This window comes from Balaenoptera ricei, chromosome 10, assembly GCF_028023285.1.
Source record: "Balaenoptera ricei isolate mBalRic1 chromosome 10, mBalRic1.hap2, whole genome shotgun sequence".
NCBI classification, from domain to species: domain Eukaryota; kingdom Metazoa; phylum Chordata; class Mammalia; order Artiodactyla; family Balaenopteridae; genus Balaenoptera; species Balaenoptera ricei.
The window spans coordinates 5,583,907-5,609,675 of NC_082648.1; the positions used below are offsets into that span (position 1 = coordinate 5,583,907).

General features: G+C 49.8%; 1 protein-coding gene and 1 non-coding gene across 3 annotated transcripts in view; one reads left to right on the top strand and one right to left on the bottom strand.

The window, feature by feature from the left end:
* ANO2 (anoctamin 2) overlaps positions 1 to 25,769 on the bottom strand; it is a 361,403-nt gene that overhangs the window by 241,076 nt on the left and 94,558 nt on the right. For both annotated transcript variants that reach the window (XM_059935146.1, XM_059935145.1), the window contains 6 exons: positions 25,170 to 25,321; positions 21,833 to 21,887; positions 19,458 to 19,509; positions 9,358 to 9,413; positions 8,195 to 8,236; positions 2,023 to 2,087 (listed from right to left, as the gene is read on the bottom strand). In XM_059935146.1, the coding sequence (XP_059791129.1) occupies positions 2,023 to 2,087; positions 8,195 to 8,236; positions 9,358 to 9,413; positions 19,458 to 19,509; positions 21,833 to 21,887; positions 25,170 to 25,321 (422 nt within the window). The remainder of the gene's footprint in view (positions 1 to 2,022; positions 2,088 to 8,194; positions 8,237 to 9,357; positions 9,414 to 19,457; positions 19,510 to 21,832; positions 21,888 to 25,169; positions 25,322 to 25,769) is intronic.
* TRNAG-GCC (transfer RNA glycine (anticodon GCC)) lies at positions 22,352 to 22,424 on the top strand. The gene has a single exon. It is a non-coding gene; the product is annotated as a tRNA-Gly (tRNA).

Consider the following 25,769-nt stretch of genomic DNA (forward strand, 5'->3'; position numbering starts at 1 on the left):
TCCCCACACCCTCCCCCCCAGCTTCCTCTCCAGCTGCCTGCTCCTGGCTGCCCTGCCTCTGCTACCCACCTATGCCCCCAACGCCTCTGTCCCTTCCCTCTCTCCCCACTACAGTCCCCTCGTCTCTCTCCAGCAGAGTAAGTTCCTTACCCCTCTGGGTAGGCCACAGTCCCCCACTACAGCCCCCATACTACCCGTGCCCCATCCCCTCCCCTCCAGCCAGTGTCTGAAAGATGCCCGAGGCTCCAGGCGTGTCCGAACCCCACATCCAGGCCACTGGCGTCGTGCAGCAGGTGTGGAAGCCCCCGAGCCCTCTGACCCGAGCGGCAATGGACAGCCCCCAGCCCCACAGCACACTGCGCCCGTCTGGACAGCTTTGGGCTCTGTGTCCTCGGGAACCGCCAGACCCCAGAGCCAGGATCTGCTCCGAAGGCACCTCTTCCCCCGCAGGTGAGGCTGAAACGGAGTGCACGCGGGAGCCGTCGCCCACTTAGCTGGCGGCCGGTCACCTGAAGTCTCCGGAGGAAAACATGGGGCTCTCCGGGAGGGAGAATTTTTATTTTCCGGCATCATATTTTTTCAAAAGGAGTGAGTAGTTGGAGAAAACAGGCGACAGCGTGGGTGGCCACCAGAGAGGCAGAGAGGACGATCAAAGCTCACCAGGCACGGAGGAAGCAGCCCTGGTGTGGCCCAGAGAACAGACTAGGTGGCCGCACCTCACAAAAGGCCGCCAGGGGACGGGAGGTGCAGGGTGAGGGGGCCTCGGTCACCGGCATTTGTGGCCCCGCTCCCCGACCCCAGCCCCTCGGCTAACGGTCTTCAGCTGGAACAAACACCTGCCGTCCAACTGAGCTCCCAGTTCCCTGGGAGGGCCGTCCCATCTCTGCGTGGGAGGTGAGGCTGCCCAAACTGTGACTCCCAGGCTGCTGTCTTCTTCCAAGAAGAAGCTGGAATCCCTCCCTCTGGACTCGATCCTTCTGGCGGCCACCCCTCTCGCGGTCCCAGCCCAGGGCGAGCAGCCAGGAACACTCTCTGAGTTTGCTGGCTGATGAATTAGCTCATTAAAGTGAGCCACGGGTGACTGAGTGGCAGCGAGTCCGCCATGTCAGGCACAGGGCCGAGGGTCCCCATAGTTTCCAAATAAGCGTGCTCTATCAAATTTCCCCCGTAGAGCCCTAGCTCAGGCTCCCAGTTTCGGAAAACCAGGATGCCGAAGACCAAAGAGGGGACGTGACTTGACCAGAGCAACAATCACCCCTAGTGGCCAAGCCTGGGCAAGACCCCAGTCTCCAGACCCCACTCAGCCCAGTGGTCCCCCACTGCACAGGGGTCCTTCCAACATGCCAGCTGGGAAAGAGGTGGGGTTTCAACAGCCCGTGGAGTTCCTAGAGCCCTCAACCCACTTGAGGCTAGTCAGACCTACTGCCTTCTAGAAAGTTCTTTCAAAAAGCTTTTCACCCATGTTCTGTAGAAACTGGGGAAATTCCCAAGGCAACAGGACATCATTTTAGGAGCAGCGCTGAAGGCAGAGGTTTAGGACCCAGTTCTCGTCTCCCTTCCAATTTTTTGGAGAAGCCATAAAAAGCCTGCATTTCCGCGCAGACCAGCTGGCTTAGCCCTTATATGATGTGCCGGGTCTTCCCTTCTCTTGGTCAATACTGTGGCTACTTGGGAATGACCCAAGGATCTGCTTCACCCACGTTCTTCTCTAGGCAAATTTGAGGGACGATAATAAAAGAGAGAACTCTACTCACTCCTCTCCCCACAAGAGCAGGCAGGGAGAGACCACAGTGCTGAAGACCCCAAGATGCAAGTCACGGAACATCCGTCTACATTACCTGCTGCCCCACAGCTGGCACTGCCCTCCCCCACCCAGGAGCTGGCTCCCCACCTGTAGGACACAGAGCAGGGGCATCACAGCCTAGGACACCAAGCCCTCTGCTCGGCCAACACACTTCCAGGAGCCAAGGCAGCTGGCAGACACCTTTTGGGTCCTCCCAGGAGTCCCCTCCCACATCTTACCTGATGAGGTCAATAGGTTGAAACTTATAAAACACCCTATAGCGCGCCCATTCTTGATACAGCAGCTAAACAAAAAAAAACAGGGAACCAGATTAGAGGTGAAGCAGGCAACTATTCACCTTTTTTTATTCAGCTTAGCAAGTCAACATTTGACACACACCCCTCCCCACCAAACCCATCCTGGCAAGTCCAAATTGAATCCCCAAAGCCCAGCTTCCAGAATTCTCATGAGACATCCACAGGGAGACTCCAAAGGCAGGAGGCTGTAGGAGCTGACTTCTCCTCCCCAAATAATAAAGGTGATCTTCATCACACTCTGGGTGTGCTACACCTACCAAGCAAAACCCCTCGCTCTTCACTCCCTCGCCTTGCTGAGTCCAGCCAGATGAGCCCTGGCGTTCATTTATTCACTCGTTTAATAAGTACTGACTGAATATCCACCTTGTGCCAGGTCCTGTCCAGACACTGGATAAAGCAGTAAACCAGACAAAGTCACTGCCATCATGGAGCTTACCCCTTGTGTGCAGAGACAAATATTAACTTATAAATGCCACGGAGAAAAATAAAGCAAGGTAGGGAGTAAAATATGAAGAGGGGGGTAGGGTGCTATTTTAGATAGGATGACCAGGGAACACCATTTACAATAGCCAAGACACGGAAACAACCTAAATATCCATCGATGGAGGAATGGATAAAGAAGATGTGGTACATATATACGATGGAACATTACTCAGCCATAAAAAAGAACGAAATAATGCCATTTTGCAGGGACATGGATGGACCTAGAGATTGTCACACTGAGTGAAGTAAGTCAGACAGAGAAAGACAAATATATGATATCACTTATATATGGAATCTAAAAAAATGGTACAAATGAACTCATTTACAAAACAGAAATAGAGTCACAGATGCAGAAAGCAAACTTACAGTTACCAAGGGGGAAAGGGGGGAGGGATAAACTGGGAGGTTGGGATTGACATATACACACTACTATATATAAAATAGATAACTAATAAGGACCTACTGTATAGCACAGGGAACTCTACTCAATACTCTGTAATGACCTATACGGGAAAAGAATCTAAAAAAGAGTGGATATGTGTATATGTATAACAGATTCACTTTGCTGTATACCTGAAACTAACAAAACATTGTAAATCAACTATACTCCAATAAAATTGTTTTTAAAAAGGTAAAAAATAAAATAACAAAATAAATTAATTTAAAAAAATAAAGTAATTATTGATAGGTATGTAAAAAAAAAAAGGATGGCAAGGGAGGGCCTCTCTGAGGAGGTGACATTTGGGCTGAGACCTGAAGGAAGTGGGGGGGTTATGTTTCAGCTAGAAGAACACTCCTTCTGTGCCAAGGCCTAGAGGAAAGGGCGTGTCCTAGGATGAAGAGGGAAGCCGGAAGGCTGGGGCTGAACAAGGGGAGAATTTTGGGACATAACCCCAGTTAGAAAGGACTGGGGAGGCCCTATCAGTCAGGGGCTTGTGGGCCATGCAAAGACCTTTGGACTTTGAAGGAAGCCATTAGGAGGTTGGCAGCAGCGGGGTCGGTAGTGGGGATATGATCTAGTACTGTTAAGAGTGTAGACGGCTCACTCTGGATGCTGCAGGGGGAACAGAGTGAGAGCTGGTATAGGAGTAGGGGAGCTACTGTAATGGTCCAGGGGAGGGGTGATGGTGGCCTGTACCACAAAGGCAGTGAGACAAGCAGTGAGAAGGGGTTTATTCGGCTTGTATTTTAAAGGTAGAGTCAATAAGATTTACTGTTGGATTGGATGTGGGGTGAGAGAAAATGAGAACGAAGCCTGAGCAATCAAGTAGATGGTGATTTTATTCACTGAAATGGGGAAGAACAGGCTAGGGAGGGGAACCAAGAGTTCCATTTGGGAGGTGTTTGTTGGAGATGCCATGTAGATGTCCACGTGGGGATACAGAGTGAGCAGCTGAATCTAAAAGTCTGGAGTTCAAAGGAGAGTCCAAAGTCAGAGAAGACATGATTTGTAAAGTCATCAAGTTACGGATCCAACTGTCAAATAGGGAGAGGTAGAGAAGAGGCGTGACGCCTGGGCCCTGGGTGCTCCACCGTTCAGAGGTCAAGGGGATACTGAAGAACAGCAGAAGAGGCAGAGAACAGTGGTGACATGCCACAGAACTAGAAGTGGGTGGTGTCCTGGAGGCCAAGGGACCATGGGATTCCAAGGGAAGAAGGTGAGCATCTGGGTCAAATACGGCTGATGGGTCAGGCTGGATGAGAACCAAGAAGTGACCCTGGACCCAGTGACCCATGGTTGATCTTGACAAGAGTGGTTCCAGATGGGCCAGATGGACACAGCAGAGGAGATCACCAGGCAACCCCTGGAAGAGCTGGAGCTCCAGGGCGTCAAACCTGGGAGGTGATGCGACGATGCCTGCACACTGCCCGTGTGGCTCTGCCGGGCCAGCTCGCACAGCCCTGCAGGGGAGGGAGGGTGCTGTAGACCCCCGTGTGGCCAGCTCGCACAGCCCTGCAGGGGAGGGAGGGTGCTGTAGACCCTTCCCCGTCTCTACAAATGTTTAATCACACAGTTCGAGACCAGGTGGATCGGGCTAAACCCCGGGTTACAGGGTCCCGGGACAGACCAGCAGTCAGCAGGGATGAGGCTGTGTGCGCCAAGTGCAAGAGGACAACCAGAGTGACTTGCAATAGTCCCTTTAACCCTGCAGAGTCTAGAACCTTCTAATGAGCTCCTAGCAAATACACTCTCTCCCTCAGAGTTACGCCATGTCCTCTTCACCTACCGGCCAAGCCTGCAAACAGAGTCAGGAGGCTCTGCAGCTCCTTCTCACAGAGCCTTATTTCAGAGGCCTCGGACGTAATTCCAAGCATGTGGGTCTGACCCCAAACCTTTAGGGCAGGAAGCAACAAGGGGACCACACCACCTGATGGATCAGAGCATACAAGAGGCCAGGTCGGCTTCCTAGGCTCACATCTGACAGTGGGTCAGTTGGTTTAAGTATTTCATGAGACTATGAAGAACCCAACTGTTAAAACCATCTGCAATGCCAGAGAACGGCAAGATGCATGAGACTCGGGGCCCTCCCTGAGGCCACAAGCTCCTCAGAGAGCAGCTGGACCTGGGACAGACAGAAAGACGCCAGCTGTAGCCGGCTTAGAGGCATTGATGGGACACGGTGGGCCAGGATGGGAGAGGACGGAATTCTACCCCCGGATCCTGCAATGACCTGTTGGATTTTTTGGCAGGTCACTTCCCCGTTAGTAAAATGGGAGTTGTGCAGGATGGGAAAACTAGTCCTCAAGTGAAACCAAGAAGAAAGGTACCTTTCCCGTCAGAAAGACAAGACTGACTTTTTAACTGCCCACTAGAGAAGATAATCATCTGCAAAAGCCGGAAAATTCAGGACCAAGGGTTTAGAAACTGCTAAAGTTTCTAAACTTTAAGATGAGTATCTTCCAGCCTGTGCTTTGGGTTCCCTGTAAGTGGGCAGGGAAGCCACGGGGAGCTGGTGGCACTCAGTCAGCCCTTGGAAGGTGGTGACAGTCCCTCCCCTGGGATGCCTGAGAAAAGCAGGTAAGTCTGGCGCACGTGGAATGAGGTGGCTGCTGGCAGTGGGAGGGGCCCATCCACACCGTCCCAGCCCAGCTCTCTAGAAAGGCAAGAAACCCCTGCTCTCCAGAGGGAGGGAGCCTCTCGTGAATTATGCTCTGGGAGGGAGCTGAGTCATCGAGACTGCAGGCTGCACTAGGCGAGTGGCGGGGAAGATCGCTCTCCGCCTATGAGGCATATCCCCGGAACAGCCACAAATCGCAGGGAAGAAGGAGGCGAACCCCAGGTACGGGCAGGATGGGCGGATCACCCCTAAAGGCCCCCAGAGGGGCGATCTCCCATCAGTTCTCAACCCTTCTCCACCTCCTCCAGCACCAAATTCAAGGGTTCTCCCTTGCACCCCACCAAAATCCTTCCCGCAGCCCTCTGGAAGAACACTAGACTATTACAATGTAACACATACGAATAAACGTGCTGCACATATTCAGAGATTTCGGCTGGTTCTTCCAAGATACCTTTTAGGGCCCACCCATATGCCTCTGAAGCTCTAGGAAGGAAGCCAGCACGGCAGTGAGAGGTCCCCTTGCCATACATCAAAGACCGTGTCCACCTGGTGGTAGCACTGGCTAGAATTTGGACACCAGCGTTTTAGTCCTGACGGGACAATCATTTCATGGACATTGGAACCAGTCTCACTTGCCGTGCTGGGTATCTGTTTCCCAAGCCAAATGGACAGAAAAAAGCTTTCACTCTCACTCCTGGTTTCTCTTATCTCCCATCACAGCAAACTTTATTTCCCTAACCATGACCCTGGCAGAGGAAAATAAGGAGGCCAGGACTGACTGGCAAACCCGAGGAAAAGCCACAGGAAATGGGTTGCTTGTCTTCCCAAGACACTTGTCCACCTTCACCGAGCAACCACCGAGATGCAGCTCTCTCCTGGCTGGTCCCCCTCTGCCTGCCAGACTCTACCCATTCCATCCTTTGGGGTGCGCACTGGGAGGAGGTAGTAGTGGCCTAAGCAAAACAATTCCTGGGAGGGAGACATTCTGTTAAAAGGCTTTATTGTTAACAATAATATAATATCACTCCAGGCAAAGGTACATGTATTTTGGATAGTCTACAATTTGCTTCTCTCTGCCTCTGTGCAGGTAAACGGGGGGTGGGGGGTGGGGGGTGGGGGCTGGCTGATTTCTCCCAGGAGTACTGTGTGTTCCTGATCTCTGGAATGTTCCTGTAAAGTGTTCTACCTTGAGGGGCTGAGGGTTACCACCCAGCCAGCAGGAGGTCTCTTAGGTGGGCAGTAGGTGGTGATCACTCTTTAAAGGGGAGTAATGTGAAAAGAAAAAGTAGGAGGACAGAAAATGGCTGGGGCCAGGGAGGTGAGATGTGGGGAGAAAGGCTTCCTCCTTTTCCTTTAAATTTGATCCGGGACTTTTCAGGAAATTAAACACCACTGAGACTATTAGCATCAGATAGAAAACAGATGAGGTTAAAACATGGAAAAACTACAGCAGATTCCCTGGGCAGGGAGAGCAGGGGACATATGTAAGCAATCACAGCAGTATTTCTGGAAAAGACCTTTTTATGTTTTTAATACTTAACACTTCATAACAGGGACTAATAGGCTGGATAAAAAGAAGGCTGCTCAAAAGCAACTTGGGGGATGAATGATTTTCCAGACAGCAGAGCCGGGGCGGGGAGAGGGGGTACGCGGGCTTCTATTCCTCATCCCGCCCACCCTCCTCCGTTCACCAGAGTCGCTGAAGGCTGGGGAACCTGGGTGGGAGATGGCATGAGGGGGTGATGGCCAGACGGGCAGCCCCCACTAGAGAGGCTGGGTGATGCTCAAAGCATCATGCCGTGGTGGGAAGGGTGGTACCCATGCTCCTAGAGTACCAGCAAACAGAAGAAACGGGATCTAGATGGAGGGCTGGGGACAAGAGCTGTCCAGGCAGGAGCTGTGACTGGCATAGGGGGGAATCCTCCAAAGGGACCCTTTTCCCTCCCTTAAATATAACCTATTTCTAGCTGCCCGGAATACGCAGCAGGTTTCCCATCTATCATTTGGGAATGGCTGTACCCCACCTGTCTGCCTCGACGGAGAGAGTAAGAATCACTTAAGGGTGACCCTCCCCAAACAAGCCATAGCGGCATGGATGCTGGTATATTTTTAGCAGGAACACTAGATTTGAGGGTCAGAGGGGCACTAGCCCCTTCTCTGTTTATGGTAGCAGTGTTCTCATGGGCAAGGTGCACAATCGTTCTGTGCCTCAGTTTCCCCATCTATCACTGAAGGGATGTGGATGCTCAGTGTTTCTCAGCCGAAGCTCTCTTGTCATCAGGGGCAGGGATACTGCCTGTGTGTGTGACTGTGGGATGTATTTCAGGATGGCTGGCATCACCGGTCCACCAGGCACTAAATGCCAGTAGCACCCCCATACACAGTCACGTCAACGACCAGAAATGCCCTCATACTTCCAAATGCCTGGGGACAGGGAGCTGTGGAAGAACGGCTGGAGATAGATAAGCAGTAAATAGAGCACCCAGGACACGTCTACGCAGCCCCCCCCCCACCCCTGCGTGGTCCTCGAGCGCAGCATCAGGCTGGCTTACCTTTCTGTCATTCACGTCATCCCCTGGACTATCACATTCACCCTGTAGGAGGAGAAGGCCAATGGAATGATCAAAGACAGAGAAAGCGTTTTCTTTTAAATTTTCTAACGTTATCCCTTTCTTTCATTTCCATTTAAGGAAGGTCAAGGGCATGACACGTAAGGAGACACCGGTCCGCTTCCTTGGTCACCAGCACCTGCTGTGTTTCCTGTGGGCAGCTTCTCACCCAGGGCGGCTCCCCTTACAAGCCTCAGAGACCCCCCTGCACCTCCTCACAGCAAATGCAACAGCAGAGCCCGACCTGGAAACGGACTAGCACATCAGGAAAACCCCCCTGCGCCCTGGTCATACCCGGCAGAACCTCAATTCCCGTGTGCCCACAGCAAGGTTGCTGGCGAGGAGAAAAGGTCACCTGGGAAACTCCTGTGGGCACTCAGGGGTCCCCACCCCAGGGGTCTCATTTGGTACCGCTGTGGGGTAGATGCTAAAGCGACCAATGGGGTGGACAGGGCAGCCTGGGGGCACCGAGTTCACGGGCCAGTTCAGTTCCTCACGAATCATCTTGAAGAATATCACTGCATTATGTTATAGGAAGTTTATAACATTACTCTCAGCCAAGAAAAGCTTTAATTACAGTCTCTCTGTTTTCTTAACCAAACAACAGTATAAGGGATTTTGAGAGACATCCTTAAAAAATGTCAAGATAGAAAAAAGATCTGACACTTAATATATCCTCGCATAGAATGAGGAATTTCACATCCACACAAAGCTATCACATATAAAATATCACTTTCAGTCATTTGAGGGCCTGACGGTCCAGCCTGCGTTATTATCCGGGTCTGGGACTTGCACTCCCCGCTATCCACCCACCTTCCCCATCTCCCTTTAACCCTCCACACGCCCTATCTGTCTTCTCACACTTTCCCCAAAATCAAGGCAGGGAGCGCGGGGACGCCCAGACAAAAACCAGTTCGTTCTGCCATCGGGAAATAACAGAAACAGTTTGAGACAACAGGCAAAAACCAACTGGGGATTATTTTCATTCACAAGTGGTCCGGAGCCAGCCCAGGTGGTTCGTCATTCCCTCCTGCCTCCCTGCCCGTATATCCACCATCATGTCGCCTGCAGTGTTCACCCTTTTGACTGATGGAGGTGGTACTCACGTCGTGCAGGGGGTAGGCAGCCTCGTAGATATTATTTGCTATCAGAGAATTAATACCTGCAGAAGAAGGAAGATGAAAACGGTAACCGTAGGGCAGGGGTTTCTCAACTTGACCTTGGTCTTCTGATAAATATTAATTCCCCCAGCCCCACCTCTCAGCTGAGAACCCCTACCCCTCCAGATCCTCCCAGTCGAGAAGTTCCTTTCGGGCTTGACTTCTTAGTATAAGAACAGTATTTTTTCATTTCCCAAATGCAAAGTTATGATTAAATAGCAGATACGCTCTCTCAAACGTCACGTCTGTCCTGTCCTCATACACTCAGATCCCTCTGGTCCCGGAACCCTCACCACCACCTCCTCCATGGCCACAGCTGTGCGCTGAGAATATCTGTGTTCAGTGACCGGCATAGGAATGACCACAGGGATTACTGTAATTATAATCAATAAACATGTCCGTCAGAGCATCCCACCGCCCTTCATCTCAACTCATTTCTGGCCCCTCCCTGTTCCTTCACAAGGCAGCGTGCATTATGGTCCACGACTGACCGGCCTGGACCCTTAGATCCCTAGGGCAGTGGTTCTCAAAGTGTGACCTGGGGAACCCCGGGTGTCCCCATGACCTTTTCAGGGGGTTCATAAGGTCAGACTATTTTTATAATAGTACTAAGACACTGTCTGCTTTTACACTCCTATTCTCTCACGAGTCTACAGCAGAGTTTTGTGACCTGTGATGACATCACCCCTGGACAGCTAATGGAATGTGGGCTTGTGTATCCTTGTGCTTTAAACTTTTCTCGATTTTAACTTCAAATATAATAAATATTGATCAATATAATCCACCTAGATGAAAGCCCTGTAGGCGCTCTCGATAATTTTTAAAAGTGTAAAGAGGTCCTGAGACCACAAAGTTGGAAAACCGCGTAACAGGGGATCCATTTTTTTTTAACCCCGACAGTATTCCACAGCACCGGGCACACACACAGCAGACCCTACTAAATAGATGTTACATGAAGGAGCGGCTCCGTCCCTGTAACTCCAATACACTCACCACAGAGAAGCTCATTTCAACACAGAGCCACTATTATTCCCTCATTTCCTTCATGTTTGGATTCAGAGACTATAACGTGCCCTGTATGTTCTGTCACTCAGGACAGTCTGCCCTGGGTTGCTGGCTCCCAGATGGAAGGGATCATATCTCATCAGCTCGAGGACCCTGCCATGCGGGGATGCGGGGATGCACATTCAGTGGGGGGCAGTGGGGCGGCAGGGGGCGGGGTCTCTGATACACAGTGATTTCCCTTGTCTCAAGCACGCTTTCTGCCCTGAACCATTCTTTCTGGAGACACTGTAGACCGTAGTGTGAAGAGGAGAAATTCGATTTTGGAGGGAAACACGCATGACGTCCAAATGCTAAGTAATCTGCATTTGCACACGACTCTGGAGAGACGGCCAGGCCGTGTGACAAAGCCAGACGACAGTGACTCGTCAAAATTCATGGTTTTCCACCTCCCGCACACAGTCAGCGCCCCACCGCGTGCTCGGAGCCTCAGAGGTTCTCAAACAATCCTCCTCCCTCCATCAGCCTCCTCTTCCTCAAATCATGCCCCTATTTGCCTGGGATGCCAGAACGGCTGGCCAGGGGCCCACGTGGGAGCAGAGGCCCTCAGGAGGCTGCAGGGGCGCCTGGCAGAAGCGGCCACTCTTCCAGTGAGTTGAGAGCTGAGATTTCAGGGTTGCGGCGTCACCCAAGGGCCAGTCCTTTCCTGGTTTTACGTCTCCTCCTCGGCATGCACAGAAAACATCAGAAATAACTGGGGGGGGCGGGGGGGGGGAGGGGGGGGAGGTGGGGGAGGGGGGATGGAGGGTGGGTATAGGGAGTACGGGTTGGGGAGAGGTGCCCCGGGGCTGAAGGAGCTGCAGATTTGTCTTCCTCCGAGGACTACAATTTCACTCTGAGCATCATTAATCAGTTCAAGAGCCATAACCACAGCAATGTGAAGCCACCCTACAATCATCAAGGGGAGGGATCCCAAGCCGGGAGGGGGCGGGGGGCGGTTCAAAGCTGTCAACATGGATACAGGCTGAAGCATCACAGGCGGGCAGGGCTCCAGCTAGACCCCACCCCACGCACTACCTCACCCAGTCCCTGCACCCATACCCACCCCCTGGTTGCCACGGCGGCAGCATATACCCTGAAGGCAGTCGCCAAACTGCGTGGAGAAGTTCAGCAGGTGTGGAGCTCCCCTGCTAGTTCTCGGCTTTGCTTAGAGAGTAGCCCAGCATCTGAGAGCACTGGGCCGACATCCTGAACTCCTGGCTCCTGCCACCAGAGCTTCAAAACAGATCTCGAATCGTCGGAGGTCTAAAGCTATGCACCCTACGTCTCATCTGAAATAAAGTTCCTTGGCAGTGAATGCCAGTTTCACTTCTAGAATGTTGTTCACGCCTTGTTTGGTGCCCTCCAAAGGCCCGCAAGGTACCTGAGGCAGGGAGCACGCCCCTCTCACGGGAGTCTCCCATGGCTCCCGCCTCACTGCTGGGAACACAGGAGGGATAACGGTTGTTCCCCAAAAGAGTAAGCAGCCCTATGGCGAACGTGATCTCAGCATCTCTTCCCATGATTCACAGGCGTCCACCTACCCGCTACTCCAGTTTTCTTTGGCAACCCATGCTGATGAAGGAAACTTAAACTCTGGTTGACTAGTCTGCTTCCTAAAGAGAGGAACCAAGACGACTCAGGTCATCAAAGCTGAATTGTCCTAAACCAGATAACCAGAGCTTCAAGATGCTGTCATTGACTGTGTCTCTGCCCATGGCTGTGCACCTCCCCCTCTTCAGGTGGTATCTCAGCCATTCCGTCAGTGGCTGCTGGGCAGAGGGAGGGGATGGGACACGAAAGGAAGAGGAATGGGGAGGGGGAGAGGCAAGCTGAAAAGTAACTGTTCATCCACAACTTCGCCCAAGAAAGGGAACTGCTTTGGCCTCTCAGCCACAGACTTCAGACACCAAGATTCTACCCCCAAACAAGCATGGAAATCAGTTTGAAAGAAGAAAATAATCAAACTTTAAGAAAAAAAAAAAAAAAAAAGAGTCCCTGCTTTGAAAATTGAAATTCTGAATTTTTCCTTTCTTTTCAGCAAAAAGGGCTAATTGGTTCCATCATGCACCCTCCATCTGGCCATAACGGCAAAGCTTTCCTCTTCAGGATGACATCCAAAGTCCTTCCTCTCTGCTCTAGACCCAGGGAGAGAGAGAGAGACCCAATCTTTTGTCCTCCTACTCCCAGAAGGGGGGCCAGCAAGAAGGAGAAAGCACTGAGAACATTTTCCTTCCCCTCTCGCCTCAAAGAGAAGCAGTGCCTTGGCCCAAACAAAGCATGGCCCACCGAGGACTTCTTTACTGATCCCCAAAGTCCCTTCAGGTCACCGGGTACTTCATATCTGTTGCTTAGAACCACAATTCCCCAGGGAAAAGGCTCACATTTTTCTCTCTGCCCAGCAATGGCCACAGCTCTGCTGATTCAGCCAAGCCCAGCAACACTGGTCCTCTGCAAATACAGGGTCAGGGTCAAGGACCAGTGCAGGGTGGGCTCAGGCCCTGGGACTGGTACCTGAAAACACCCTCATAATATAAAACCTAAGGCTTCGCATTTAGCTTCCAAGACATCTCTGGTTTCCTGGACACAGAGCCTGACCCAAAGCACAGTTTCTGGTCCGCCTCCCAAAGTGAGAATCTCCTAAAACCTGCAAGTGCTGCCGAGTGATACGGAACTGCAGCTGTGCCCCTCCAGGCCAAACACCAGGACAGGTACTTAGAGGCATGATGCTCAACCCCTGAAAACTCATTTGGTTTTGATTCCCCCCAGAACAGGGCCCAGTCTGCCCGGCGTTCTGCTTTCATCCCTGTATTCCAGCCGGACGTAAATCTAAACCAGAGCCCCCCAGACAGTGCATTGAACAGGGACTATATTTACCCATCATCAAATTGTCTTGACGTGTGCTTAATTACTTAAATGCCTTTAATCCCAAGCCTTTTCTTCTAACAAAATATAAACCAGTTCAGCTGGATGAATGATAAACCAGATGTTTACATCACACAACATGGTCTGGCTTCGGTCAAAATAATTAAGACATCGTCTCCTGAGTAGGGAGGGGAGATGCCCAAAGCATACATTTGTTTAAATGCTCTGATGCCAAAATATCTATGAAAATGTAGCTCTATCAAGCTGTAATTTTCTGTCCATGAAAAGGCAACAACTTTCATATGAAGGAACAGGAAAGGTGTCAGTGAAGGAAGCTTGGGCTTCTTTCCACGATAAAGCACACTTGAAAGGCATTCCAGAATGGGGTGAACTGGCACAGTCCTGAACCCAACCACTGATCTGACATTATGTTGATTAGGAGGCACCATCGGGCTGGGCCAAGTTTGTGATGACTTACAGGCTACCACCACCCTGCGGATCCCAAACTCACAAGTACTTCCAGGCTCTGGACATGGTGTGTGTATCAGCCCACCAGCCCTCACTTCCCAGGTAAATAAAAGAGAAAGGGTGAGTTGGCTCTTGGGGAGGTTACAGAACAAACCACCCCAAATTAAAAGTTAGACAGTCACCAAATGCCGATCCTTTTTCAAGGTCAGCTCCCCTTTCTTTGCCTTCTTCTGCTAATTTTTATCCTGCTGCCCCTCCTTTCACCAAAGAAGAAAGAAAGTAAAGAAAAAAAGGCAACAGGAAGTCCAAGAGACCCTACTGCTGGCTAGGACATTGAAAGGGACCAAACGGTGAACGTCCATATAGCAAATGTTAGAAAAACCACAACAAAGATTAAGCCCTTCACAGAGAAGACTTGGTTTCGTTTGAGGACTTCGGAGAAGCAACAGTCAGATCCCCAGAAGGCCAGCACGTGGACCACTCTTCCCACTCCCAGACGTAGGCAGGGCAAGAAGCCTGTGGCAGCCCATCCTGTGCTCATATCGTTGTCTACCTTTAGAGTCCCTGAGAGTCACCTGGGGAGTGGGTTAAACATGCAGTTTGGGATCAGCAGATGCAAACTAGTCTATATAGGATGGATAAACAACAAGGTCCTACTGTAGAGCACAGGGAACCATGTACACAGATGGTAACAGCTCTCCCGCTAATTCCAGGTCACGATGCTACCCTGGCATCCCCAACTGCCAGGCCACACCTTTGTAAATGGTCTCTCTGTTGATATTCCTGCCCTGAATGGTGGTCATGTGAGTGTGTCATTTGCTCCTGTTGGGACCCTAACCTGATTCTCTGGAGTGGTTCCCTTCTTGTCTTTTGTATCATTTGCTTTGCTTGCATGCATCTCTCTCGCTAGACAGCCATGTGGCTTATTTGTTCTTCTCAAATGCCACTCAAATGTGAGCTCCGTAAAGGCAGGGATCTGTGTCTGAGTCTCTACTCTAGTCCCCAGTTCTAGAACATGAATGATATGTAGAATACGAATAAATATTTGTTGAATGAATGGATGTCACGGGGGAAGACCTCAGCTTCCACCTTCACTGGAAAACCTTTCCTAATAACTTCATCCGTTTATTAACTGATTAATTTACAAGAGCACTGAAGAAGAGCCAAGAAACTCGGGTTTCCATCAGCTCCAAATCTCTAACCTTGGGCTCGAAGTCAATCTCTCTGTTGGGAAAGTGGTTAGTATCTAATATCTGTTGAATCTACTCTGCACGGGAGTTAAAGGATCAAAGAAGATAAAGAGTGTGAAAGTGCTTTGCAAAGCATACAATGACACACATGCAAGGGGTCCTTACTTTCTTGGTTACAGGAAGACCTCATGTGTACAGAGATCTCTTATCTGGTTATCTCAGCTCTCACAACAGAGAACCCAGAAGAAAAAGTATCTCAATCTCAGGCAACCGATTCCCTAAGGTTATGTACCTAGCCACAGCAGAATCCTCCAGATCCTCCTGCAATGCCTTTTCGCTCTCTCTTTACCCCAAATTCTAATGAGTTTGTTTTTCTGCGTCCTAAATAGCAGGGCAAACCTTGAAATAGCGAAACTCAGGGAGGGAGGTCACCAGAGTTGAGAATTCAAAAACATCAGAGACTGTGGGGCAAACAGCCCTAATAATACTTAGGTAATCCTTGAGGAAACTTAAATAACCTTATATTCTCAAGGATAATCCTGAATCTTACAGAAAAGCTTACGTATGCCTTTATGTAGAGACCATATGTTGATATATTCTATATAAGAAAGCAGGGAATTTTAGAGAGACTTTAGAAAAATTTCTATATAAAAAGACGTTGCTGAGGACATTAAGTGCTACACCACTGACTGTATTCCCCTCTCACTTTGGTTCAAGGTCAAATTTGCAGCCCAACTGCAGAAGCTAGAGGGCCGTATGGTTTGCATATTTGTAGCCTATTTTTCCCTCCTAGTTTCAACATTCTATTTTAATTTGTGTTTTTCCTGTTTCTCATTTCTTTATTTATTATTTATATTATGCTGTTTTATTGTTTTTCTTGTAAGTCACCTCAGAAATTTTGTGGAACAAGACAGGACTATAAATAAATCAATACATACATCTTGTATGCAGCATAATGCTTTGCAAAAGTAGGCATTCAAAAAAATGTATTTTCTACAAAGAAGAAAGTGATAATACCAGATAAACAGGAGTGATTCTGAATTATTATTATCTTTAGTTTTATTTTTCCATCTTCTATTTCTAATCTTTATCATCTTTTCCATCTTTTAATTTCCACTGTAATTGAGGACAATGAGAAAGGGAATATAGCTTTGTAAATTGGTCACAAAAGTAATGACCACATAAAAGGTAATTCCAAGGCTGAAGGATCAATGAAAATGCCTTGGAAAACAATTCTGCACACAATCCTGTTCTTCCTTTTTCTTTTATTTTTATGAGGCAACCCTCCTCCGGAGGAAATCTAATCCAATTCTAAGCCCATGTGTGTTTCTCTATAAAACCAGAGAGAAGGGCAATAAAATCAAAATTTACCCATGGCTCAAAGATCCGTTATTATCCTGAGGCCTCACAATGTTATCACATTCCTCATTCTTTCTGATCTTCTAAGTAAGATGGTAAGTTGGCCAAAAAGCTTAAAGGGTACTGTATTTTCCCAGGCGGAAGTCAAAGAACCTGAGAATCGGCCTTCAGCGTTCTCCTCTCCTGGGAAGCAGAGTTCAGTCCCTTGTTAGGAGCTAGTAAGTCATCAGCAACTACTGTGGAACCAACAGCCCATAAAGACTCAGCCAAACGCCACGCTGAGTTCCCTGCATCCCAAAGGCAGAAGAAGTAGGATCGGAGGAGGGAACCCAGGTTCTAGACCCAGTTCTAACAGTGTCTCAGTATGTGGCTCTGGAAAAGCCACCCCTCCTGTCTGTGCCCGTGGTAACTGGAGATGATCATTCCTGACACACCTACCTCCCCGGCGAGTCATGAAGCTAACACTGGATAACTTATGACGATACTCAGATGCATCCATGGGAGCTGGCTGTTCTGAATCTGTGCTCCCTTTGCCCTCTGTACACTTCTAATATCATACCTACCCGATTATCTCATAATTATCTGTTTACGTGTCTGTCCATATGGCTAAACTAAGAGCCCCACAAGAACAGAAAGTAGGTCAAATTCATCTTGCCATCTCTCAGTTTCTATAACATCATTTGACACATAGCAGGTGCTCAATAAATGTTTTCTGAATGTCAAAAAAGAAAGAAATTTTTGAAAACTACTCAATAACAAAATCCTTAAGATGTCTGACTTTGTGACATCGGGGAAAAAAAAAAAAATACAGATCCTCAAAGGAAAAAAAACTGCTGTCTTAAAGCAGAGGGTCTCTAATGACTTTTCAACAATCTGGAGGCTGTCCCTCAAAACAAGCTTTAGTTTTTAAGGACTTCCCAGTTTACAAAACAAACTAACAGTTTCTCATTTAATCTTTACAAAAACTCTACGAGACACGTTAATTCTTACCTTAAAGGGAAAACTGGGTTGGAGAGAAGTTAAGTCATTTGTCCACAAACACACATCACCGGGAACTCACCAGCTACTGCTATGACACTAGCCAGCTGAGCACGTTTAATTAATTCACTAAAGCAAATCGACTGAGTAGAACGTGCAGGAGAGCCAGCCAGCCAAGTGCACTGGGGGATAAAAGGTGATCCAGACACATCTCAAGGACTGTCTCGGGGGTCTAAGCCACGGACACAGATAATCACCAAGAAAGACATCAAACTTGATGGGAGTTCCGAGGAGAGGGCATAACGGGAGAACCTGGGGGACAGAGGTATTCGGTCTGGGGGTGGGCCCGGGTGAGACGTGGGGAAGGACATCCCGGCAAAGGGAACAGCAGGAGCTAAACCAGAGAGGGCAGTGGTCACGTTAACAGGAAGAAAAGCAGGAGAGATGGACAGCGTGAGAGAGGAATGAGACGGAAATGGGCACAGCCGGACGCTGATTTCAAGGTTCTGGGAATATCTCAGTGGAGGTATCCAGCTGGCCGCTGGAAAGGCTGGTGTGCAATGGGGGACAGAAGTGGGAAATAGAAATTCACGGCTGCATGTCTTCTGTGCAGGGCAAGAGTGAGGAGGCCAAGGGAACGTGGAGAAGACAACCTTGAAAATGGGGGAGGAGGAAGAGGAAGCAAAGTGTGGTCCAGGAAGGAGAAACAGGATCTTCCCTGGTATCCTCCCTGGATACCCACTATCAGAAGATGGAGGTTCAGTGAGAGGGTTTGGAAGGATATAGAAAGATGAAGACGGAGGAAAAGGCCATGAAACGCGGGCAGGACGGAGTCACCTGTGACACCCGAGGGAGCAGTTTTGGTCCATCCAAGGAGGGTGTGAGTGAATAAAAGGCAGATTACTGGAACCAAGGAGTGAACTGGACTAGAAGTGAGAGTAAATTCCAGAACTTTGATAGAGGCCATGAGAAAATACAAACTACACCCTCAGACCTCTTGACGCCTCTGGTGGTCCTCGGCTACAAGCGCTCAAAGTGAGGGCTTCGGTCCATCCCATGGGACTGAGGGGCCAATGCCCCGCCTCACTCACTCAGAGTCTCGTCTCATCAGCACCGTGCTCCAGACAGACAACACCATGTAGAAGATTTGATTTTTTAACACTGGAGTGGTATTTAAAATTTTGTCGTGAGATGAATACATCAGAGTCATATACAGTCGCCCCCTTGAGAGGTCCCGCACTGTTCTAATGATACTGTCACTACACAGCACCTGCTCTGATTCCCTCTTCACCCCCTTCCCTCAGGCCTGAGGCAGCATATGGACCCCACATAAACTCTCCAACGTTAGCTATTATTACTGCCATCGTGGTTATTGTTCCTCAGCTTGACGGCCTACTTTATTCCCTAGACTTGCCTCTAAATGACTCTTTTCAACTAAAAGCTGCCTCAAAAGCCAAAGGTGTGTCACCCCAGGGTATGTTCTGAGTGATGAGTGACAGCAGCCCCTTTGGAAAGAGTGTTCCACCTGCAGGGGGATCGTGTGGACACCGCGCGTGGACCTAAGCTCAGCGTGTCACCCCCGCCTGTGTCCCCTCCACCACCCGTCAGCATCCGGCCCACCTGCCTTATACTGCAAGCTCCCAAACACTGAGGATCCTGCTTCAAACACAAACACCCCCAGCTTCAAAAACCAAACCACAAGGCAGACAGGTTTAGCCAGACAGGTTTAGTGGTGACAAGGACGCTGAACTCAGAAGAGGTACCGGCAGACTAATTCACCCTCTCTGGGAGTCAGTTTCTTTAGACATCAAGTGAGGGGCTTGGACTAAAAGGCCTCGAAGATGCCTTTCTTCTTAAAAACAAACGAATAAAAAGCTGCCATGATTTGGGTGGTTATTAAAACCTTTTGGAGACTGTGAAGAGAGAGGAGCTGAATTTTCGGGATCAAGTGAAAGGTGTCAGCAAGGATCCAGGGAAAGGAGAGGAAGGACAGAGACCTGGGGTGAAGGTCAGGGGGCAGCCCCAGCCCCATGAGGAATGGGGGCAGGCAGGGCGCCCCCTCCATGCGGGCGTCTGTTTGTCTTGTTCTCAGTCTCCCTGGCCCCCCAGCCCCTGCAGCACGGCCCCCGGTGGGAGGGTCCTTACCCATCATGTTGTTGGCTCGAGAGCAAGTGGTGCGCTTCAGGATCTCGCGTACCTAAAACAGACGACAGTTCGGCCGTGAACGTCTGGGCCACGTGGTGCGTCCCCAGCCCGAGGGCGGGGATGGGCAGGCATGTGCCCAGCTCACGGACATTCCAACAAAGCATCTAACCCCCTCAGGCACACACCCCCCGTTTGCCACCCCGCCCTGCAAAATAAAGAAAAGCCTATAAGTTGACTGCAGTTACAGGAGGGAAGGGGAGCCCAGACTCACATCCCTCTGGAGGGCCCAGGAGGAAGCCGGGAGGGAAGGCGAGGGGGGGCGTGCCCTCCCCACCAGCCCCGACAGTGCCCTGCCGCTGAGGGGTCCTGAGCGAGCTCCCTGCAGGTCCTGAGGGCCCGTGGGCCCCCCTGCAATGGAACTGTCTCTCAGAGCTGCTTTGGGGACACATGAAAGTGCTTTGGCAACTAGAAAAGGGCCACCTACATCTTGGTCCTTGGTGCTATCACTTCTCTGCTTTTCCCGCAAGTCCTTATCATGCCTCCCCAGTCAGAGCAGGTCCCACACATCCTCAAGACTCCACGTGTCATAGCGCATCCTGGGCACACGGCAGGCTGCTGCTCGGTGACCACTGCACATCAACAGGTCAACAGCCCCGACTGTGGGGCCTGCAGGGACCCTGTCGCTCACTCAGGAGGGCGGGGTGCTGAGAGCGTCCCAGCCAAGGAAGCAGGGACCCAGGGCAGAGTAAACCTGCAGGCCAACTAGTGCCCTCCAAGGGGTCTCAAGCCTGCTCCCAGCTCCAGGAAGGAAGTCGGCGTTGGGACAGACAGCTGGGCTGCCCAGATGCCCACAGGGAAGGGGGCACAGGGAGATGCAGGCGAGGTCCTCAGACCAAAGCCCAGGGCAGAGCAGACCCCAGGACAAAACTCAAGGCCCTTTTCTCCCCCCGTCACAGTGTGCGGTAGACTGGGAAAAGGGCAGGAGGGGAAGGAAGAAGCTTCCAGAACGAGAAAAGATGTGTTACTCCATCATCATTTACACTCCCACATTCCAGCCACAGACCTAGAGGGAGTGGTAAATAAATAACTTCCAGCAGAACGGGGCCCAAGAATGTTTAATTCACTTATAACATAGTGCAGTATTCAACTGCAGTGATAATTAGGAACAGCATTTATATGGCAGTCTATTATTTTACAAGCACTTCGCAATTATCGGGTAATTTCCACAATGCCCTATAATGTCCCCCCCAGTCGTGGGACCCAAGCTGTAGGGAGACTTACAGCTTGTAACAGCATCAACTACAACAATGGGAAGTTTACACTTTTTTCTGTAGGAAGATAAGAGAAATCATATGCCCGTGTTAAATCTTGCTAGAACACTAGGCGAAGGGACCTGAGGTGTTTTCTTGCCCATGCTGCAAGCAAAGAGTCACGGCCGTGTTTTCAGCATGACTTGGAAATGTTCTGCATCTTCTTCCAATCACCTGCCCCTTCTTACCCTTCTCATCACCCTGCTGGCTTGGAAGTCGTCTAGGTACCTAACTTTTATTCCTCATTCTGTTGAAACTTAAGTTCTTTCCTAGGGATCAGTGGGAACATGCTGCCATGTTTCCACTGTGGCCTAAGTGACCAGCGTTCCTTGAGCCCCTTTTTCTCTCCCTTTTTCTGTCCATAAGCTGGATGCTCTCCAGGTGGGGAGGGGATAAATGGATCAGTGAACAGAGATGCCCTACAGCTCAGACTGGGGCCGCAGGGCCCAGGGGAATCAACCACCCTGCAAAATCCAAAACCTTGACTTCAAAAGGCAAAAAGACAGTAGAAGAATGGCTACAGTCACAAATGTTGGCTTCCTATTGAATGGGCTGGTAATTCTGTCCTTGGACAAACTGCCCAGCTCTAGCATTCCCTGTGACAGCAACGCGCAGGACTTCTTTGGGGATGAAGAAGGAAACTCAGCAGCCCAGCAATGAACCCTCATTTGGACACAAACGATCTGCCTGAATTTTTTTTCAATTCATTGCATCTCAGAGCCTCAGTTTCCTCAACCGTCAAGCAAGGGGGTCACCTGACTAGCTGAAAGTCCCCCCCAGCTCTGACATTCCCTGCTTTTGTGATTCTAAGAAGGGCCTGGGTGGAGGACCATAAAGAGGAGACCCGCCTCTCAAGCCAAGAGTGAGAAGAGTTGTTGGCTATTTCGATACTGGGATTGGGAAGCTCCTGGACGCTCCTTCCAGTTGCTAGGCAACTCCAAGCAAAGGATGATGGGAGGCAGCAGGGAGGGCGAGAGATGCCCTGCCAAAGGGGATTCAGGCTTCCTCTCCCCCTCCCGAGCCCACCACACCTGGTTAAGCACCTGGTTAACCGGTTTTACTTACAATGCGGCTACGGGTAGCATTATCAAAGAAGGTGTCCTTGTCCTGGATGTTGTACCTGGCGACACCAAGAAAGCAGGTCAATTCATTTCATTATCCTTGTTCTGGGACTACTGTCACCCCAGGCCCAGAGCAAACCTCTAGAAAGCAACATAGCAAGATGTGTAAGAGACACACACTCTCACAACATTTACACTCTTTCTGACCCAGTAATTCTGAAAACTTATCATAGAAATGTATCACTGGGAAAATAAATTCAGTGGAAAAAAAAGGTCCATAAATTAAAATGTTCATTACAAACTTACTTATAACAAAGACTATGGAGCTAAGACGCAATTCCAAAACCTAAAGGATGGATTATCATACAGCCATTGAAAATTATAATTATGAAAACTTTAGAAATACTGTAGAAAAAGTTAGACTATGATAGAAAAACATACTATGATAAGTTTTAAAAATGAAAGTATATAAAAAGGATTCCTGTGCGCGGACAAAGACAGTAAAAACACAACAACGGGGAACTCCCTGGCGGTCCAGTGGTTAGGACTCAGCACTGCCACTGCCGAGGGCCCAGCTTCAATCCCTGGTCAGGGAACTAAGATCCTGCAAGCCGCACGGCACGGCTGGGGAAAAAAACAAAACAAAACACAACAACAGAAAAGAGTGCAGTTTCAGGATGTTGGGGTTATAACTGTTTTTCAAATTTTCATTTAATGTTGTCACTGTTGTCACATCAATTAGATACCAAACTCCCAATTATGCAAGACCTGTGTCTGTTGTAAACTTCAAATGTTGACCTTTCACTCAAAAAAACACCTGTGTGGAATAAAGACACAGACGCAGAGAATGGACTTGAGGACACGGGGAGGGGTAGGGGAAGCTGGGACGAAGTGAGAGAGTGGCATGAACATATATACACTACCAAATGTAAAATAGCTAGCTAGTGGGAAGCAGCTACATGGCACAGGGAGATCAGCTCGGTGCTTTGTGACCACCTAGAGGGGTAGGATAGGGAGGGTGGGAGGGAGATGCAAGAGGGAGGAGATATGGGGATATATGTATATGTAAAGCTGATTCATTTTGTTATACAGCAGAAACTAACACACCATTGTAAAGCAATTATACTCCAATAAAGATGTTAAAAAAAAAATAACACCTGTGTGACTGTCCTTAGGGCATTGTGCTGGAGGGCACACAGACACCTGAACCATGCCCCCGGCCCCCTGGGAGCCCAGCCACTGGGGATTGGGGTGGGGGGTGTTTCCAAGCAATTGATGCAGAGGAGAACGTGACCACATGCAGACCATTGCTACGAAAACTCAGAGGATGGAGAGCATATTCTGGCTGGGGGTGAAGAAGTGGCCTGGAAAGAGCACAGAAGCTGAGTGAATGGAGCTGTGTGGGAGGTGGCAGGTCAGATGCCAGCGCCGGTGTGGAGAAAGGGCCCAAGGAAGGGGAGATGCGGAGGACGCACAGACTGCAAAAACAACAGCCGGCCAGGAGGTCAACACGTCAATCCCAGTGCAGCCACTTAAGTTTTCATGACCTTGGACAGATCCTGGACCTCGGTTTCCTCTCCATAACAGAGGGATAGTTATATCTGGACGGCCGCTTCACAATGGGAGTGCGACACTGTGATTTATAATAAATATATATTTTGGTCTTCATCCACTGTGCTCACAGCTTCCCAAGCCCTTGGAATTTTCTGAGCCATAAGAGCATCTTTTGTTATAGTATTTGGTCTCCTGTCCTCAATTCCTGAAATTGCTTCAGAGCCATAAAGGTGACAGGAGTGTCGTGATACTCATAACAAGCCCCTTGCAACCACCAGTGAGTTTATGTTAATGAGGTGACTTTTGGAAAGCCACTAAAGATAGGGCTGGTTGCCAGGGAAACCACCAGGAGTAGAGGGTTGGACTTTCAGTCCTACCCGCTGACTTCCCGGGAAGCACAGCGGGACTGGAGGTTGAATCAATCACCAACGGCCAATGATTTGATCAATCACGCCTATGGAATGAAACCTCCATAAAAATCCAAAAGGATGTACTTTGAAGAGCTTCTGGGTTGGTGAATCAAAATGCTTTCATGCTGAGCCCAAAACTCATGAGGACAGAAGCTCCTTTGTTTGGGACCTCGCCTTATGTATCTCTTCACCTGGCTGTTGATTTGTATCCTTTAACATCCTTTATAATAAACCGGTAATCTAGCGAGTAAACTGGTTTCCTGAGTTCTGTGAGCCACTCTATCAGATTAGTCGAACGCAAGGAGGGGGTCGTGAGAACCTCTGATTTGTAGCCAGTCGGTCAGAAGCACAGGTCACAACCTGGACTTGCTTAGGCATCTGAAGTGCGGGGCAGTCTTGTGACACTGAGCCCTCAGCCTGAGGGATCTGATGCTATTTCCAGGTAAACAGTGTCAGAATTGAGGTGAATTGTAGGGCACCCAGCTGGTGTCGGAGAATTTCTTGGTGGTGCGGGAAAACCCACACACACGTTGGAACTGGTGACCAGAATTGGTACCAGAATCGTTGAGGGGTAAGAATTCAATGAGGGAGCATATGCATGTGTACAGAATTGTTATCTAACATGGCAAAGATGGGTAGAGATGGTACCCAGTGAATGGCAGAAACACAGCCCATCAATGCCATCTCCTCCAAAAGCAAAGATCCTGTACCTTTTCTTCCTTTCCAAGCCCATTCCTTTCCCTCTCTCACTCGAGTCTCTTATCACTCCTGATAGTTTCTTATTTTATCATTAGCTCCTAAAACAGAATTAGTGCTTGGCTTCTGCATCTCCCACTTCCCAACTACGACTCCCCCTTCCAAAGGCTTCCTCCCAAAAGGGCATCCCTGAGAAGAAAACTTATTCCCTCCCCTCCTCCGGGTCAGTGAGGGCACGAGCTGGCAGCTGAGAAGACAGACGTCCAGAAGCTTCATCCACCGTCTCTCTGGATTATCACAATATCTTGAAACCCTGTTAGACTGGGAACAGAGCAGAGTGGTCTCCCCGCGGAAGGTAAACAGGTATTGGACCACCTTGCTCACAGAGTCCCGAAGTTTCTGGTTGTCTGCTCCCTGATTCTCCATCCATCATGCGAAGTGACTGAAAAGGCAGGTTTTCCCAGAAGCCACGGGATGAATATTCAGGAGCTATCTGCGATCATCTCGCTCAGGGACAGGGAGTGGGAAGGCAGACACAGGGAGTATTCCACCCTGAGAGCAGGCTTCCTCCCCCATCCCCCAGGCACCCGGGCACTCAGCTCATGAGCCGAGGCACCAAGTGGTGCTTGAGGTCCCTTCCCATCCCCCACACAGCCCCACCTCCAGAGTCCCAGTACTCACAGGTACATTTTCTCCCTGGAGAACGGATAGGACAGGTTTTTCATCCTGTTGTTACTGTGCTCGGGCACTCGGGGCTTCAGGGGTGCACTCAGCTTCTGCAGGATCTTGTTGAACGTCTTCGCGATGCTGCCTTCTGACTTGATCACGTACGTCTACGAAGGCAAAGCCACGGGTGTGAGAAGGAGGCCGCGTCCAACACTCAGAGGAGAAGGATTCACAGCCAGAGCTGCAGGGGGCTCAGATTCCCCCCGTAGGGGACACTCTGGGGAGAGGACGAGACTGGGGAAGCCAGCAGGAGGGTCCTGTCCTTCCTCTCCTTCCTCCCCTGCTTTCACAAGGCGGTGAACCCCCTCAACTGTTTGTGCGAATGGAGGTGGCCAGCGCAGGGAAGGAGGAGCGCAGTTTGAAAGGAGTCCGAACTTTCTATACATCTTTGTTATATCATCACAGAAGACCTACTGTGTGACCGTCACCATACTGAGGGCTTTACTCAAATGAGCTCCAATGCACACTGCACCCAGCCAGCTAGATAATATTACTCTCCTGTTATGAGGAGGAAATTAAGGCTCAAAAAGGTGAGATGAGTCAACAAAGGTCACA